Below are 15,659 nucleotides of genomic sequence, written 5' to 3' on the forward strand. Positions count from 1 at the left end.
GACCCTCCATCCTACAACACTCGGTATACTGTGTGTGACACTCCATCCTACAACACTCGGTATACTGTGTGTGACTCTCCATCCTACAAAACACGGTATACTGTGTGTGACCCTCCATCCTTCAACACTCGGTATACTGTGTGAGACCCTCCATCCTACAACACTCGGTATACTGTGTGTGACCCTCCATCCTTCAACACTCGGTATACTGTGTGTGACCCTCCATCCTACAACACTCGGTATACTGTGTGTGACCCTCCATCCTACAACACTCGGTATACTGTGTGTGACCATCCTTCAACACTCGGTATACTGTGTGTGACCCTCCATCCTTCAACACTCGGTATACTGTGTGTGACCCTCCATCCTACAACACTCGGTATACTGCGTGTGACCCTCCATCCTACAACACTCGGTATACTGTGAGACCCTCCATCCTTCAACACTCGGTATACTGTGTGTGACCCTCCATCCTTCAGCACTCGGTATACTGTGTGTGACCCTCCATCCTTCAACACTCGGTATACTGTGTGTGACCCTCCATCCTACAACACTCGGTATACTGTGTGTGACCCTCCATCCTACAACACTCGGTATACTGTGTGTGACCCTCCATCCTTCAACACTCGGTATACTGTGTGTGACCCTCCATCCTTCAACACTCGGTATACTGTGTGTGACCCTCCATCCTACAACACTCGGTATACTGTGAGACCCTCCATCTTTTCGCATATTGTTGAGCTCAGTATTTCCATGAAGCTTATTGAATGTGAAGCTACTCTTAATCCCGTATGTTTGGACGCGCTTTAGCTGAAATCACCACCTCCAATTGATTGCGTGACCAGTGACAGATCTGTAACCAGCAGTATCTCACCTTCGTGGTATGCAGCTCCAAATGCTCTCTCCAGACACAGCCCGCGTTTGGAAGGGCGCAGTTTCTAATTGCATTGCTTGATGTTTTTCACAGTTCATTGGCATTGAATGAAATTTTCTTCTACGGATTATTATGATTATTATTGAAATGCTATTAACAATGCTGGTGTCAGAGAGCTGTTTCTAGGACTGAATATTGGAGGATGACAGATTGGCATCCTGGACTGGATGGGTACCAGCCTTTGCAGGCATGAATTGAGCAGCTGGGCCAGTGCCTGGGTCAGCCAAGTAGCTTGCTTTTGGCTAGGGAACCCACAACGGCCACCATACCGAAAGCAGTGTAGGTGGGGAACACCATCCGTTCTCACAAAGGCACCTCCGATCTATTGTGTCAGAGATAATTCCACCCTCCATAAACTTCAACTCATCCAAAACTCTGCTGCCCTTATCCTAATTCGCAACAAGTCTCGTTCACCCATCACCCCTGTGCTTGCAGACCTACATTGGCTCCTGATCCGGCAATGTCCCAAATTTAAAATTCTCATCCTTGTGTTCAAATCCCGCCGTGGCCTCGCCCCTCTCTATCTCTGTAACCTCCTCCAGTCCTACAACCCTCCAAGATCTCTTGTGCATCCCCCACTTTCTTTGCCTCACCATTGGCATTTGTGCCTTCAGCCATCTCGCCTCTAAGCTCTGGAATGCCCTCCCTAAACCTCTCCGCCTCTCTACCTCTCTCTCCTCCTTTAAGATGCTCTTTAAAACCTACTCCTGCAACTGTCCTAATATCTCCTTATGTGGCTCGGTGTCAAATTTTCTCTGGTAAAGCTCCTGTGAAGTGCCTTGGGACGTGTACTACGTTAAAGGCGCTATATAAATCCAAGTTGTTTCTGTAATACTCTAAAAATACAAACTAAAGTTGTTTTTTTTAAGGTCGATAATCGTGTTCTTTTGAAGTCTGTGAATCAGCAGCCTGATCTTGGAATGTTTGGAGCTACAACTTCTGGCCTTGTTTTGTAGCAAGCCGGGTTTAGACTCTTCCTCCTGGCGAGTAATGTGTGGACCGAATTGGATCGTTAACAAGACTGTTGAGCCATGTCCCGGCCGCAGGCCCTCGCGGTGACGGCTGCCACATTACTGGGTACGGCCGTGGGCTGCTTGTACTTGTGGAGGGCCTTTAAAAGTCCCAAACGGAAGAAGGCTCCAGCCAGCCCGAGCAGAGGGGCCGTGAAGAGGCGAGAGAGCACCTCACAGAGTGACGGAGAGGAGTCCCGCCAGCTGCACAGCACAGATGATCCCATCAATCCCAGTCGGCTGGTGGGGAAGGTGCTGACGGCAGGCGCCTTTGTTGTGGAGTCGGAGGCTGAGTGGGAGCAGGCGTGGCCACTGCTGAAGGTGGAATTGGACCATTACCCGCTCATAGGAATTGACTGCGAGTGGGTGAGTGTCGCTGGCAATGCCTGTTTCACTTTCTGCTGCTCCCGGCTTTTCCATGTGGTGTGGAAAACAAATCAGTCGCAATTGTTACCAGTACTGAAGGTGGCAGAATCCAGCTCCCTCACACTGTCACTCAGTAACCCCTCCCCCAGCACCCTGTGTTACTGACTGTATATCTACTGATGTTAATCCAGCTCCCTCACACTGTCACTGAGTAACCCCTCTCCCAGCACCCTGTGTTACTGACTATCTCTATTGATGTTAATCCAGCCCCCTCACACTGTCACTCAGTAACCCCTCCCCCAGCACCCTGTGTTACTGACTGTATCTCTACTGATGTTAATCCAGCTCCCTCACACTGTCACTCAGTAACCCCTCCCCAGCACCCTGTGTTACTGACTATCTCTACTGATGTTAATCCAGCTCCCTCACACTCACTCAGTAACCCCTCCCCCAGCGCCCTGTGTTACTGACTGTAACTTTACTGATGTTAATCCAGCTCCCTCACACTGTCACTGAGTAATCCCTCCCCCAGCACCCTGTGTTACTGACTGTATCTCTACTGATGTTAATCCAGCTCCCTCACACTGTCGCTCAGTAATCCCTCCCCCAGCACCCTGTGTTACTGACTGTATCTCTACTGATGTTAATCCAGCTCCCTCACACTGTCGCTCAGTAACCCCTCCCCCAGCACCCTGTGTTACTGACTATCTCTGCTGATATTAAAGCCTTTCATGACCTCATGATGTCCCAAAGCACTTTACAACTAATGAAGTACTTTTTTTTTTAAGTGTTGTCACTGTTGTAATGTAGGAAATGCAGCAGCCAATTTGTGCACAGCAAGCTCCCACAAACAGCAATGTTATAATGAGCAGATAAAATGTTTTGTTTAGTGATGTTGATTGAGAGATACATATTGGCAAGGACACCGGGGATAACTCCCTGCTCTTCTTTGAAATAGTGCCATAGGATCTGCTACATCCACCTGAGAGAACAGATGGGGCCTCGGTTTAATGTCTCATCTGAAAGACAGCATCTCAGCACTGCACTGGGAGTGTCAGCCTAGACTTTTGTGCTCGAGTCTCTGGAGTGGGACTTGAACCCACAACTCTGAGGTGAGAGTGCTGCCCACTGAGCCACAGCTGAGACTATCCGGCTCAATAGCTGTTCATGGTCAGTTCCTCTGAACACTTACAAAAATATTGGGAAAAGTAAAAAGAAATGGACAGATAAGCAGGTTAATTTAAACTCTTCGTAACTGAATTTTGCAAAGCAGTCTGGATTGACTCCTGGCTTTAGAAAAGTGGACATTTTAAGGCCCTCATGTCTAGTGTTACCTGACAGATGGCTGTGATACTTTTAGTTGGTCGTGGATGCAAGTGTGCTTGTTCGACATCCAGTCTTGGATGAGCAGAAATTTCCTCCAACTAAATATTGGGAAGACTAAAGCCTTTGTCCTTCGGTCACTGCCACAAACTCTGTTCCCTAAACACCGACTCCTTCCCTCTCTGTGACTACTGGCTGAACCAGCCCGTACGCTACCTTGGCGCCCTATTTGACCCTGAGCTGAGCTTCCAACTTTCTATCCTCTCCATCACCAAGATCGCCACTTCCACTTCTGTAACATCGCCTGTCTCAGCTCATCTGCTGCAAAAACCCTCATCCATGTCTTTTGTTACCCATAGAAGCGACTGTTCCATTGTTCTCTTGGCCAGCCTCCCACCTCCCACCCCCCACCCCCCACTCCGTAAACTTCAGCTCATCCAAAACTCCGCTGCCCGTATTCTAACTCACACCAAGTCCTGTTCACCCACCAACCCTATGCTCGCTGACCTACATTGGCTCCCAGTCCACCAACACTTCGACCTTCTAATTCTCATCCTGATGTTCAAATTCATTCATGGCCTCACCCCTCCCTATCTCTGTAACCTCCTCCAGTCCTACAACCCTCCGAGGTCTCTGCGCTCCTCCAATTCTGGCCTCTTGCGCATCCCCGATTTTCATGGCTCCACCATTGCCGGCCGTGCCTTCAGCTGCCTAGGCCCTAAACTCTAGAATTCCCTCCCTACGCGCCTCCACCTATAGAATCTCGGAAATTTACGGCACAGAAGGAGGCAATTCTGCCCAGCGCGTCTGTACCAACCAATAAAGAGCTATCCAGCCGAATCCCATTTTCCAGTTCCTGGTCCGTAGCCTTGTAGGTTGCGGCACTTCACGTGCATATCCAAATACTTTTTAAATGCGATGAGGGTTTCTGCCTCTCCCACCTTTTCAGGCAGCAAATTCCAGACCCCCGCTACTGTCTGAGTGAAAACATTTCTCCTCAACTCCTCTAATCCTTCTACCAATTACTTTAAATCTATGCCCCCGGTTATTAAATGTAGAATCATACAGTACAGAAGGAGACCATTTGGCCCATCGTGCTGTGCCGGTTCTTTGAAATATCTACCTAATTATTTCCACTCCCCTGCTCTTTCCCTGCAGCCCTGCAAATGTTTCCTTTTCAAGTATATATCCACTTCCCTTTTGAAAGTTATTATTGAATCTGCTCCCACCACCCTTTCAGGCAGTGCATTCCAGGTCACAACAACTCACTAGTTCTCCTCTTTTTTCTTCCCCCCTCTTCCCCCACCCCCCATTATCTTAGTTTTTTTATATATAAAATAAGATCCCTTAAATATTAAAGCATCGACACTATACTTTTTTTTTACACCTCTGCTAAGGGAAATAGGTTATTCCTATCCACTCTATCTAGGCCGGCCCCTCATAATTTTATACACCTCAATTAAATCTCCCCTCAGCCTCCTTTGTTCCAAAGAAAACAACCCCAGCCTATCCAAAATAAAACAGAAAATGCTGGAAATACTCCGCAGGTCAGACAGCATCTGTGGAGAGTGAAACAGAGTTAATGTTTCAGGTCGAGATATAACTGGTTTTAAGCAAGTACAGAGGCAGGGAGGAGAGGAAAGAACAAAAAGGAAGATCTGTGATAGGGTGGAAGGCAGGAGAGATTAAATGACAAAAGGAATTATGGTATAAGGCGAAAGGAGACAAGTAAAGAAACAAAAGGTGAGTGTAGAAGAGGTGACCCAGCCTATCCAATCTTTCCTCATAGCTAAAATTCTCCAGTCCTGGCAACATCCTCGTAAATCTCCTCTGTACCCTCTCCAGTGCAATCACACATCTCCTGTAATGTGACCATAACACACTTAAGTTTAACTCTTTTAACTCCTCTTCAACCAAGCTTTTGGTCACCTGTCCTAATAGCTCCTTATGTGTCTCAGTGTCAAAATTTGTCTGATAACGCTCCTGTGAAGCGCCTTGGGACGTTTTACTACATTAAAGACGCTATATAAATGCAAGTTGTTGTGATAAGTTGGGCATATGAAGCATGAATGTTAAGGCGTCTCATGATACTCTCGAAGAGTTGAAGCCCAGACTGAGTTTAGCGGATTCTTTTTTTAAACTGTATTTTCTTCCCTGGAAGTTTTTAACTTTTAGTTTTACCCTGGAAATCTTTACATTTTTTTCTGTTTCTCTGTCTCTAAAATATTTTTCAGATTTCTGTGAAGGGAAAGCCAAACCCCGTGTCTCTCCTTCAGGTCGCCTCTTACAGCGGCTTCTGCCTTCTTGTCCGCATGCCCCAGATGACCAGGGATGGTCGGTTGTTGCCAAAGACTTTACTCGACTTGCTGGGGAATGCTAGTGTTCTGAAAGTTGGTGTCGAGGCCTTCGAGGATGGCTGCAAGTTGTTCCGAGATTACTGCGTCACAGTCAGGGGCTGCTTGGACGTGAGATACTTGGTCATGCGCCAGAGGTTAGTGATGGGTTAAGTTATGAGCACAGGTTGCATTGACTAGGCTTGTATTCCCTTGAATATAGATAATTAAGTGGTGATCTAATTGAAGTGTTTAAGATTGTTAAAGGAGATGATAGGGTCGATGGAGAGAAACTATTTCCTCTGGTGGCGGCACAACCTTAAAATTAGAGCTGGGCCATTCAGGGGTGATGTCAGGAAGCACTTCTTCACCACAAAGGGTAGTGGAAATCTGGAACTCTCTCTCCAAAAAGCTGTTGAGGGTGGGGTGGTTAATTGAAATTTTCAAAGCTGAGACTGATCGATTTTTGATAGGTGAGGGTTACGGGAGCAAGGCGGGTAGATGGAGTTAAGATACAGATCAGCCCTGATCTGATTGAATGGCGAGACAGGCTTGAGGGGCTGAATGGCCTCCTCCTCTTCCTATTGTCTTCTGTAGAATTGTTGACTTTTTTTCCCTCTCACTATCCAAGGTTATGTTTGCCTATTTTCATCCTAGCTTGGGGCTTTTCACTCTCTTTACTGCTTTAGGGTAATCCAGAGATAAGAGTCAATCAAAGCTTAAACTTTTCTAATAATTGGTTTTATTGACATTAAAACACAACAGTTTTACATATAGAGATACTTACAACCGTAGTCAGTAATGCGACTCTAAACTCAATGGTCAAATTCTTCTGCTTCGGGAGACTGAGAGGTTAATTCTCCGTTGACGTCCTTCTTGGTCCGTGCTCCTGGTCGGTCTTTTCCTTTCACTGGAAAATATCTGGTTTTATTCCTTCTGCTGCTGGCAATACAGGCCGCCAGTAATTTTCCTTTCTGGCTGATGTAAAAAGCAGTTTGCTAACATGTATGACAGATTTCCACAATCTTTCAATGCCTGGCTAGGCAGCTGTCTTATCTTTAACCTCGTCCTTATCTCTGCGAAAGTACATCAAGTCTCAGTTAGCCTTCAACAGCTTGAAGCAATAATACCTTTCAAACTTGGTCAAGCTTCCCAGCATACCGTGTTGAACAGTTAAGCTTAATACAGTAGTTTTCTGTTCTATCCTTTGTTCATACTTTTAACTAAATTCTGCGCTTTTTGTAACTAAGCCATTCTTTTTAGTTTTCCTTTAAAACTGGTATTAAAAATCCTTCTGGAGCTCCTAAGTCTTAGCAACTGATAACTCTACCTTTGGTTTCCCTTCTTCAGTGAGGAGACCCAGTGCCTCCCACTATAACACAGCTGCAGTCAGCAGCTCAACATCTGGGGGCAGGGGGTCAGCCTTGAAGTGGTCACTGTTGGGCATTGGGTGCCAGTTTTTATTGACTGCCTTTCTGTTTCTGAAGCTGCTTTACCCACCTCGACTCTGTAATCAATCTCAGTGTTACTAAATGATCTTGCACACTTCCTTTGTCCCCTACAAGTCACCACTCTCTACAATTGCTGTTTATATAGGGTGGGCTGTCTGTTTCTGGAGTTCAAATGGGCATATCTCTACCCTGCTCCTCTTTGAAATAGTACCTTAGGATCTTTTACGTCCATCTGAGAGGGCAGGCACTGAAAGACGGCACCTCCGACAGTGCAACACTCCCTCAGTACTGCACTGGGAGTGTCAGCCTAGATGATGTGCTTCAGTCCCTTTTTTGTCATTGTATCTGGTTTAGAAAAGAGATGTTGCACACACAGACTCATTGCTGACAAATTTTAATATACTTGCACGATGGTTTTCTTCTCTTCAATATGTACACAAAAACAAATGGCCACCAGATCCAATATAGTCTTCTCCAGAATTGATTTTGTAAGTGCTGCTAATCTTTGCAACACGTGGGAATTGAAAGGATTCAAGGACATTCCTTCCTTCCCCCCACCCCCCCCCCCCCCTGACTATTTCCACCTTTGCAATGGGGTTCTCCAGCCCCAAAAATCTACTTCAAAAACAAGTACAATTTACTAAACATTTTTATACTTGTCAATACAGTTATCACCTTGTAAGTTATATAGAATTACAGTGCATAAAATTTACAGAACAGGAACAGGCCATTCGGCCAAACCGGTTTGTGCCGGTGTTTATGCTCCACACGAGCCTCCTCCCACCCCTCTTCGTCTAACCCTGTCAGCATATCCTTCTGTTCCGTTGTCCCTCATGTACTTATCTAGCATCCCCTTAAATGCATCAATACTATTCACCTCAACTCCTCCATGGAGTAGCGAGTTCCACATTCAAACCACTCTCTGAATAAAGAAGTCTCTCTTGAATTCCTTATTGAGTTTATTAGCGACTATCTTATATTTCTGACCCCTAGTTTTGGTCTCCCCCACAAGTGGAATCATCTCCTCTACGTCTACCCTATCAAACCCCTTCATAATTTGAAAGACCTCTATTAGGTCATCCCTCAGCCTTCTCTTTTCTAGTTATCCTGTTATTTAAGGTAGAAGCCCATGGAGTTGAGGGCAAATTATTGACCTGGTTAGGAACTTGGCTGAGCAGCAGGAGACAGGCAGTAGGGATAATGGGCAGGTACTCAAATTGGCAGGAGGTGACTAGTGGTGTCCCACACACTGGGATCTGTGTTGGGGCCTCAACCATTCACAGTATTTATTAACGACTTAGATGATGGCATAGAAAGTCATATATCCAAATGTGCCGATGAAACAAAGATAGGCGGCATTGTAGGCAGTGTAGATGAAAGCATAAAATTAAAGAGATGTCGACAGATTAAGTGAATGGGCAAAACTGTGGCAAATGGATTTCAATGTAAGCAAATGCGAGGTCATCCACTTTGGACCTAAAAAGGATAGAACAGGGTACTTTCTAAATGGTGAAAAGCTAAAAACAGTGGATGTCCAAAGAGACTTGGGGGTCCAGGTACATAGGGCATTAAAATGTCATGAACAGGTACAGAAAATAATTAAAAAGGCTCATGGAATGCTGGCCTTTATATCTAGAGGACTAGAATACAAGAGGGTAGAAGTTATGCTACAGCTATACAAAGCCCTGGTTAAACCACGCCTGGAGTACTGTGAGCAGTTCTGGGCACCACACCTTAGGAAGGATATATTGGCCTTGGAGGGAGTGCAGCGTAGGTTTACCAGAATAATACCCGGACTCCAAGGGTTAAGTTATGAGGAGAGATTACACAAATTAAGGCTGTATTCCCTAGAATTTATATGGTTAAGTGACAATCTGATCGAAGTTTTCAGGATATTAAGGGGAACAGATAGGGTAGAGAGAGAGAGAAACTATTTCCGCTGATTGGGGATTCTAGGACTAGGGGGCATAGTCTAAAAATTGGAGCCAGACCTTTCAGGAGTGAAATTAGGAAACACTTCTACACACAAAGGGTGGTAGAAATTTGGAACTCTCTTCCTCAAACGGCAATTGATGCTAGATCAATTGTTAATTTTAATCTGAGATTGATAGCTTTTTGTTAACCAAAGGTATTAAGGGACATGGGCCAAAGGATATGGAGTTAGACCGCAGATATTGGCCATGATCTCATCGAATGGCGGAACGGGTTCGAGGGACTGAATGGCCTACTCCTGTTCCTGTGTTCCTATGTTCTTTGGGCAAGACCTGCCCAATGCTGAGAGGGAGGGTTGACGGCCTGATTCCACACTACCAGTGTCCCTGTAGTCAGTAGTCCACCTGACACTCATCTCTCTGATTTGTGCACTGATTTTCTCTTCCTGCCCCAGCCCTACCCTGGCAGGCTCTGATTGGTACCTCATCAGTTGACAAGTCTCAGACAGGCAATTGAGTGGACTTGGTATAGAACTCATGTTGGTTCCAACCTCTCCTGCCTCTGGCTGTTGGAGCTCAACTGTTTGCTAAGACTTCACACACCATGGTTTATTGAAGTCTAAATGCATCAAAATAATTACATGAAATATTTATGTTCAACAGCTACAGCTTATTATACTCACTGGACAGTGGGATTAATTATTTAATGCGGGATTTATTGTGGACATAAATTTGTAATATTAATGTGACAGCAGCATTCCCTCGGCCAATGGGAAATCTCACAGCATCCCAAAAGAGCAGCGTTTTGATTCTTGAGATCAAATCCAAATTACGCAGTGAAAAGTAAATCATTTGATTCATCATAGTCCTATCATCGTAAAGTTGTATCATTATACAGAAAAGCTTGTTTTTACAGGCAGGGTGTGACTTGCAGGACTTCACTGATTGTTCATCCCAATAGTTAGTTACTTCCTTAGAGCAGTGGCAATCGCTAACTTCAGCCGTGGCTCAGTGGTAGCCATTTCGCCTCTGAGTCAGAAGGTCGTGGGTTCAGGTTCCACTTCAGAGACTTGAGCACATAATTCAGGCTAACACTCCAGTGCAGTGCTGAGGGAGTGCTGCACTGTCGAAGGTGCCGTCTTTCGGATAAGATGTTGAACTGAGGCCCAGTCTACACTCTCGGTTGGATGTAAAAGATCCCACGGTACTATTTTGAAGAAGAGCAGTGGTGTTCTCTCTGGTGTCCTGGCCATTATTTATCCCTCAACCAACATCACTGAAACCGATTGTTTGGTCATTATCCCGTTGCTTGTGGGAGCTTGCTGTGCTCAAATTGGCTGCGCGTTTCCTACATTACAACAGTGACTACACTTCAAAAAGTACTTCATTGGCTGTAAAGCACTGTGGGATGTCCTGAGGTCATGAAAGGCGCTATATAAATGTAAGTTCATTCCTTTGTTTTCAGCAATCCCAATCAGCGTCTTGCTTGGCGTGAGACTTTGAAGAATGTTGCACATAGAGTAAAGGGATGCTGGTCTGTGCCAATGATTCTCCAAGCTATGAACTCCTAATTTCATTTGTACCACTTGTGGGTAGCTATCAAATGAAAGAAAACGACATGACTAATGTTCTTGTTATTTTATTTGTTCCTGGGATGTGGCTGACACTGGCAAGGCCGTATTTATTGCCATCGCTAGTTGCCCTGAGGACATCGAGATTCAGCCATGTTGTCTCCTCTTCTCAGGCAGTCCTTCGGAACCGAGGATGACTTGCTTCCACATTAAAAATGAGTTCTTGGGTGACTGATGAGTCCAATATGGGACCTACAGTCTCTGTCACAGGTGGGGCAGACAGTGGTTGAAGGGGCGGGTGGGTGGGGTGCTTGGGTTGACATGTGCTCCTTCCACTTGCTCCCAGCGAAGAGACTCGAGGTGTTTGGCACCTTCCCGGATGCTTCTCCTTTGCCCACCTGGGGCTCTCTTGCCGTGTCGGAGCTCCGAGTAGAGCACTTGTTTTGGGAGCCTCATATCAGGCATGCGGACGATGTGACCCGTCCATCGGAGCTGATCGAGCGTGGTCAAAGCTTCAATGCTGGGGATGTTGGCCTGAGCGAGAACACTGACGCTGATGCGCCTAATCTGCCAATGGATTTGCAGGATCTTGCGGAGGCAACGTTGGTGGTACCTCTCCAGTGCTTTGAGGTGCCTGCTGTACATGGTCCATGTCTCTGAGGCATACAGCAGGGTGGGTATCACTGCTGCTCTGTAGACCATGAGCATAGTGCCGGATTTGAGGTCCTGGTCTTCAAATGCGATCTTCCTCAGGCGACCAAAGGCTACACTGGCACACTGAAGGCGGTGTTGGACTTCGTCGTTGACGTCTGCCCTTGTTGACAGTAGGCTCCCGGGGCATGGAAAGTGGTCCATGTTGTCCAAGGTCTTGTCTTGGATTTTGATAATCGGGGGGGGGGGGGGGGGGGGGCAATACTGTGTGGCAGGGGCAGGTTGGTAGAGGACCTTTGTCTTACGGATGTTTAGTGCAAGGTCCATGTTCTTGTACGCTTCGGTGAAGGTGTTGACGATAGTTTGGAGTTCGACCTCCGAGTGAGCGCAGACGCAAGCATCGTCTGCATACTGTAATTCGACAACAGAGGATGGGACAACCTTGAATCTGGACTGGAGGCGACGGAGGTTGAACAGTTTCCCGTTTGTTCTGTAAATTAGCTCCACTCCAGCGGGGAGCTTACTGAGAGTGAGATGGAGCATTACAGCAAGGAAGATCAAGAAGAGCGTTTGTGCAATGACACAGCCTTGCTTGACCCCGGTTCGTACGTGAATTGGGTCTGTGGTGGATCCGTTGGTCAGGATCGCGGCTTGCATGTCGTCGTGAAGCAGGTGGAGGATGGTGACAAACTTCTGAGGGCAGCCGAATTGAGGAGGACACTCCATAATCCCTCACGGTTGACAGTGTCGAAGGCCTTTGTGAGCTCAAAGAAGGCCATGTACAGCGGTTGGTGGAACTGTTGTCACCAGACCGAGTAAGGGTGACTGATTCCCTTCCCTGAAGGACATTAGTGAGCCACTTGGGTTTTTAGTGATAATTTTCAACTTTCCTGGTCATTTTGGTCAGTTTATGTTGCTAATCCCTCTTAATATCTCGAAATAACAACAGAAAATGCTGGAAAAACTCAGCAGGTCAGGCAACATCCGTGGAGAGAAATTTGAGTGACGTTTTGGGTCGAACCCTTCTTCAAAACTGGAAAGAAAAGAAAATAGATCGAAGGCAGGGCTGCGATCGGACAAAAGAAGTAAAGAGACAATAAAAGGTATTAGAAGCTAGACGAGATGGTAATAGGCTGAGATAAGCATCCTTTTTTTGATTACGCCTCTGATTAGGGCCTTGGGATGTTTTTCTACATTAAAAGCACACTATAAATGCAAGTTCTTGTCTGCAAGTTAGCAGATTTATTAAATTAATCAATTTTACAATTTGCCATCGTGGCATTTGAACACTTGAGCTCTGGGCTGCTAGTCCACTCAGCTACCCCGTGGTGCAAATGTCTGTTTAACATTAACAACTTGCATTTATAAAGCGCCTTTAACGTAGTAAAACATCCCAAGGTGCTTCACCGGTGCATTATCAGACAAAATTTGACACCGAGCCACATAGAGATGTTAGGACAGGTGACCAAAAGCTTGGTCAAAGAGTTAGATTTTAAAGAGCGACGTAAAGGAGACGAGGCAGAGCGGTTTAGGGAGGGAACTCCAGAGCTTGGGGCCTAAGCATCTGAAGGAACGGCCGTCAATTGGGGAGCAAAGGAAATCGGTGATGCGCAAGAGGCCAGAATGAAAGGAATGCAGGGATCTGAGGGTTGTAGGGCTTCTCCAATATTTGTACAGTAAATTCTTCACCTGCTTTCATGGGCCAAATCATGTGTGTGCATTTTCTAGCAATGCTGATCAGGGATGGGATCCCACTGCCGCCACCACCCCCCCCCCCCCCCCACCCCATCCCAAAGCTGTGAAACAGGCCAATTATGGCTCAGATGGCATATCTGAGATTAGCTACCAAAACACAGACCAGGGACTGAACCGGGGCTTCCTCAGCCTGTGTGGCTCAACACCTGGCTTGGGTGGTGCATTTACCCACTGAATCACTCACCAGTTCATTCTAGACACTCTTACCTTGATGCTTTGTAGTCGGTTGCAGAAGTGCGAGTGTCCGCTGTCAACTGTACTGCTAAATGTATATCGCCTGACCTAAGATGTCAGCCATGGCTCAGTTGGTAGCATTCTCGCCTCTGATTCAGAAAGTTGTGGGTTCAAATCGTACTCCAGAGACTTGAGGATAAAATCTAGGCTGACACACTCAGTGCTGCACTGTGGGAGGTGCTGTATTTCGGATGAGACGATAAACCGAAGCCCCATCTGCTCTCTTAGGTAGATGCAAAAGATCCCATAGGACTATTAGAAGTAGTGCAGGGGAGTTCTCCCCAGTGGCTTGGCCAATATTTATCCCTCAACCAACATCACTAAAACAGATTATCTGGTCATTATCGCATTGCTGTTTGTGGAATCTTGCTGTGCGCAAATTATCTGCTGCATTTCCTACATTACAACAGTGACAACACTTCAAAAGTACTTCTTTGGCTGTAAAGCGTTTTGGGACATCCTGAGGTTGTGAAGGGTGCGATATAAATGCACGTTTATACAACTTGCCATCAGGACGACTTCCTCTTTCTCTGTCTCACTAAACATGCTGAGCCTGCTCTGTACATTTGCACGCTGTGTCCGTTCCCAGGTCTATCAAGTGCATTGGTGAAGCAAAAATCATGTGGCGAGGTCAGGACACTCAATGCACATGTGGAGAGGAACTGGTCTCCCTGCACCCAGTTAGCCTCCAGTGGGCCTACACAAGACCAGAAGCAGATCTAAATCTAAAAACTGCAGTGACGCAGGGAGATTATCTTGAAGTCATTTTGCTTACAAACTCAGCCAAATCATTGTAGCAGCTCTCTCTGATGGAGATGACAGAAAATTTCTGTAACGGTTGCTGTTCAACTAGATTTATAGATCCAGCAGACACTCAATATCCTGTATGTTCTTGTGTATTAAATCACTACATAATTCTTCCCTCAGTAAGCTGCTGAGTACAGTAAGACTAGACGCTGCATTAGGAGCGTGCTTTAGGAGATTTGTTTTCCAGAGGATGCAGGAATTCGAATTGAACATTGATTCCACACATAGATGCTCTCAGATATGCTGTTACTTGGTGGAATGCTATTGCTAGGTGTCAGTGGTAACACTTTCACCTCTGAGTCAGAAGGTCATGGGTTCAAGTCCCACTCCAGAGCCTTCAGCACATAATCCAGGCTGACACTCCAGTGCAGTACTGAGGGAGTGCGGCAGGGTCGGAGGTGCCACATTTCAGTTCAGAATTTAAACCGAGGTCCTGTCTTCCCTCTCTAGACAGGCATAAAAGATCCCATGGGACAATTTGAAGAGCTGGGCGTTTTCCCGGTGCCCTGGCTAATGGGGGGTACGGTAGCATAGTGGTTATTTTACGGGACTAGTAATCCTGGACTGGACTAACGATCCGGAGACATGAGTTCAAATCCCAACATGGCAGCTGGGGAATTTAAATTTAATTAAATAAATCTGGAATAAAAAGCTCGTGAAACTAATAACCCACTATTGGAAATCTGCCATCCTTACCCGGTCTGGCCTATATGTGACTCCACAGCAATGTGGTTGACTCTGAAATGGCCTAGCAAGCCACGAAGTTGTATTCAAGAAGGCACCACCTTCTTGAGGGAAATTAGGGATGGGCAATAAATGCTGGCCTTGCCGGCAATGCCCATATCCTGTGAATAAATTTAAAAAAAATTTATCCCTCAACCAATATCGCTAAGAACAGATGATCTGGTCATTATCAGATTGCTGTTTGTAGGAGCTTGCTGTGTGGAAATTGGTTGCTGCATTTCCAGCATTACAACAGCGATTACACTTCAAAAAAGTGCTTTGGTACTTCCAGAGATTGTGAAAGGCACTATAGAAAAGCAAGTCTTTGTTTACTTACATGGGATATCCATCTGAGAAACTTGCTTCAGGAATCACATTTTCTTCTCCCTTTTGTATCTAATTGGCAGAGTAATAATTTAATGAACAGTTAATTATTTATAATAGGTGGGCCTATGGTTATTGACCAAAGCAGGGAATAGGGGTTAATACTGGGAAGAGAGTTTTAAAAAAAAAAAGGAAAAAAGACTTGTAAGTACTTTTGAAGTGTAGTCACTGTTGTAATGTAGAAAA

General features: G+C 45.9%; 1 protein-coding gene across 1 annotated transcript in view; it reads left to right on the forward strand.

Annotated features, from left to right (window-relative positions):
- Window positions 1-1,158: 1,158 nt before the first annotated feature.
- Window positions 1,159-15,659, forward strand: part of exd2 (exonuclease 3'-5' domain containing 2) — a 46,028-nt gene continuing 31,527 nt past the window's right edge. Inside the window, exons 1-2 of the mRNA XM_086003644.1 lie at window positions 1,159-2,310; window positions 5,868-6,124. Coding sequence (XP_085859770.1) covers window positions 1,966-2,310; window positions 5,868-6,124 — 602 coding nt within the window. The 5' untranslated portion in view covers window positions 1,159-1,965. The remainder of the gene's footprint in view (window positions 2,311-5,867; window positions 6,125-15,659) is intronic.

Source organism: Somniosus microcephalus, chromosome 12 (assembly GCF_052327205.1).
Source record: "Somniosus microcephalus isolate GS21.2 chromosome 12, FLI_Smic_1.0, whole genome shotgun sequence".
NCBI lineage: Eukaryota > Metazoa > Chordata > Chondrichthyes > Squaliformes > Somniosidae > Somniosus > Somniosus microcephalus.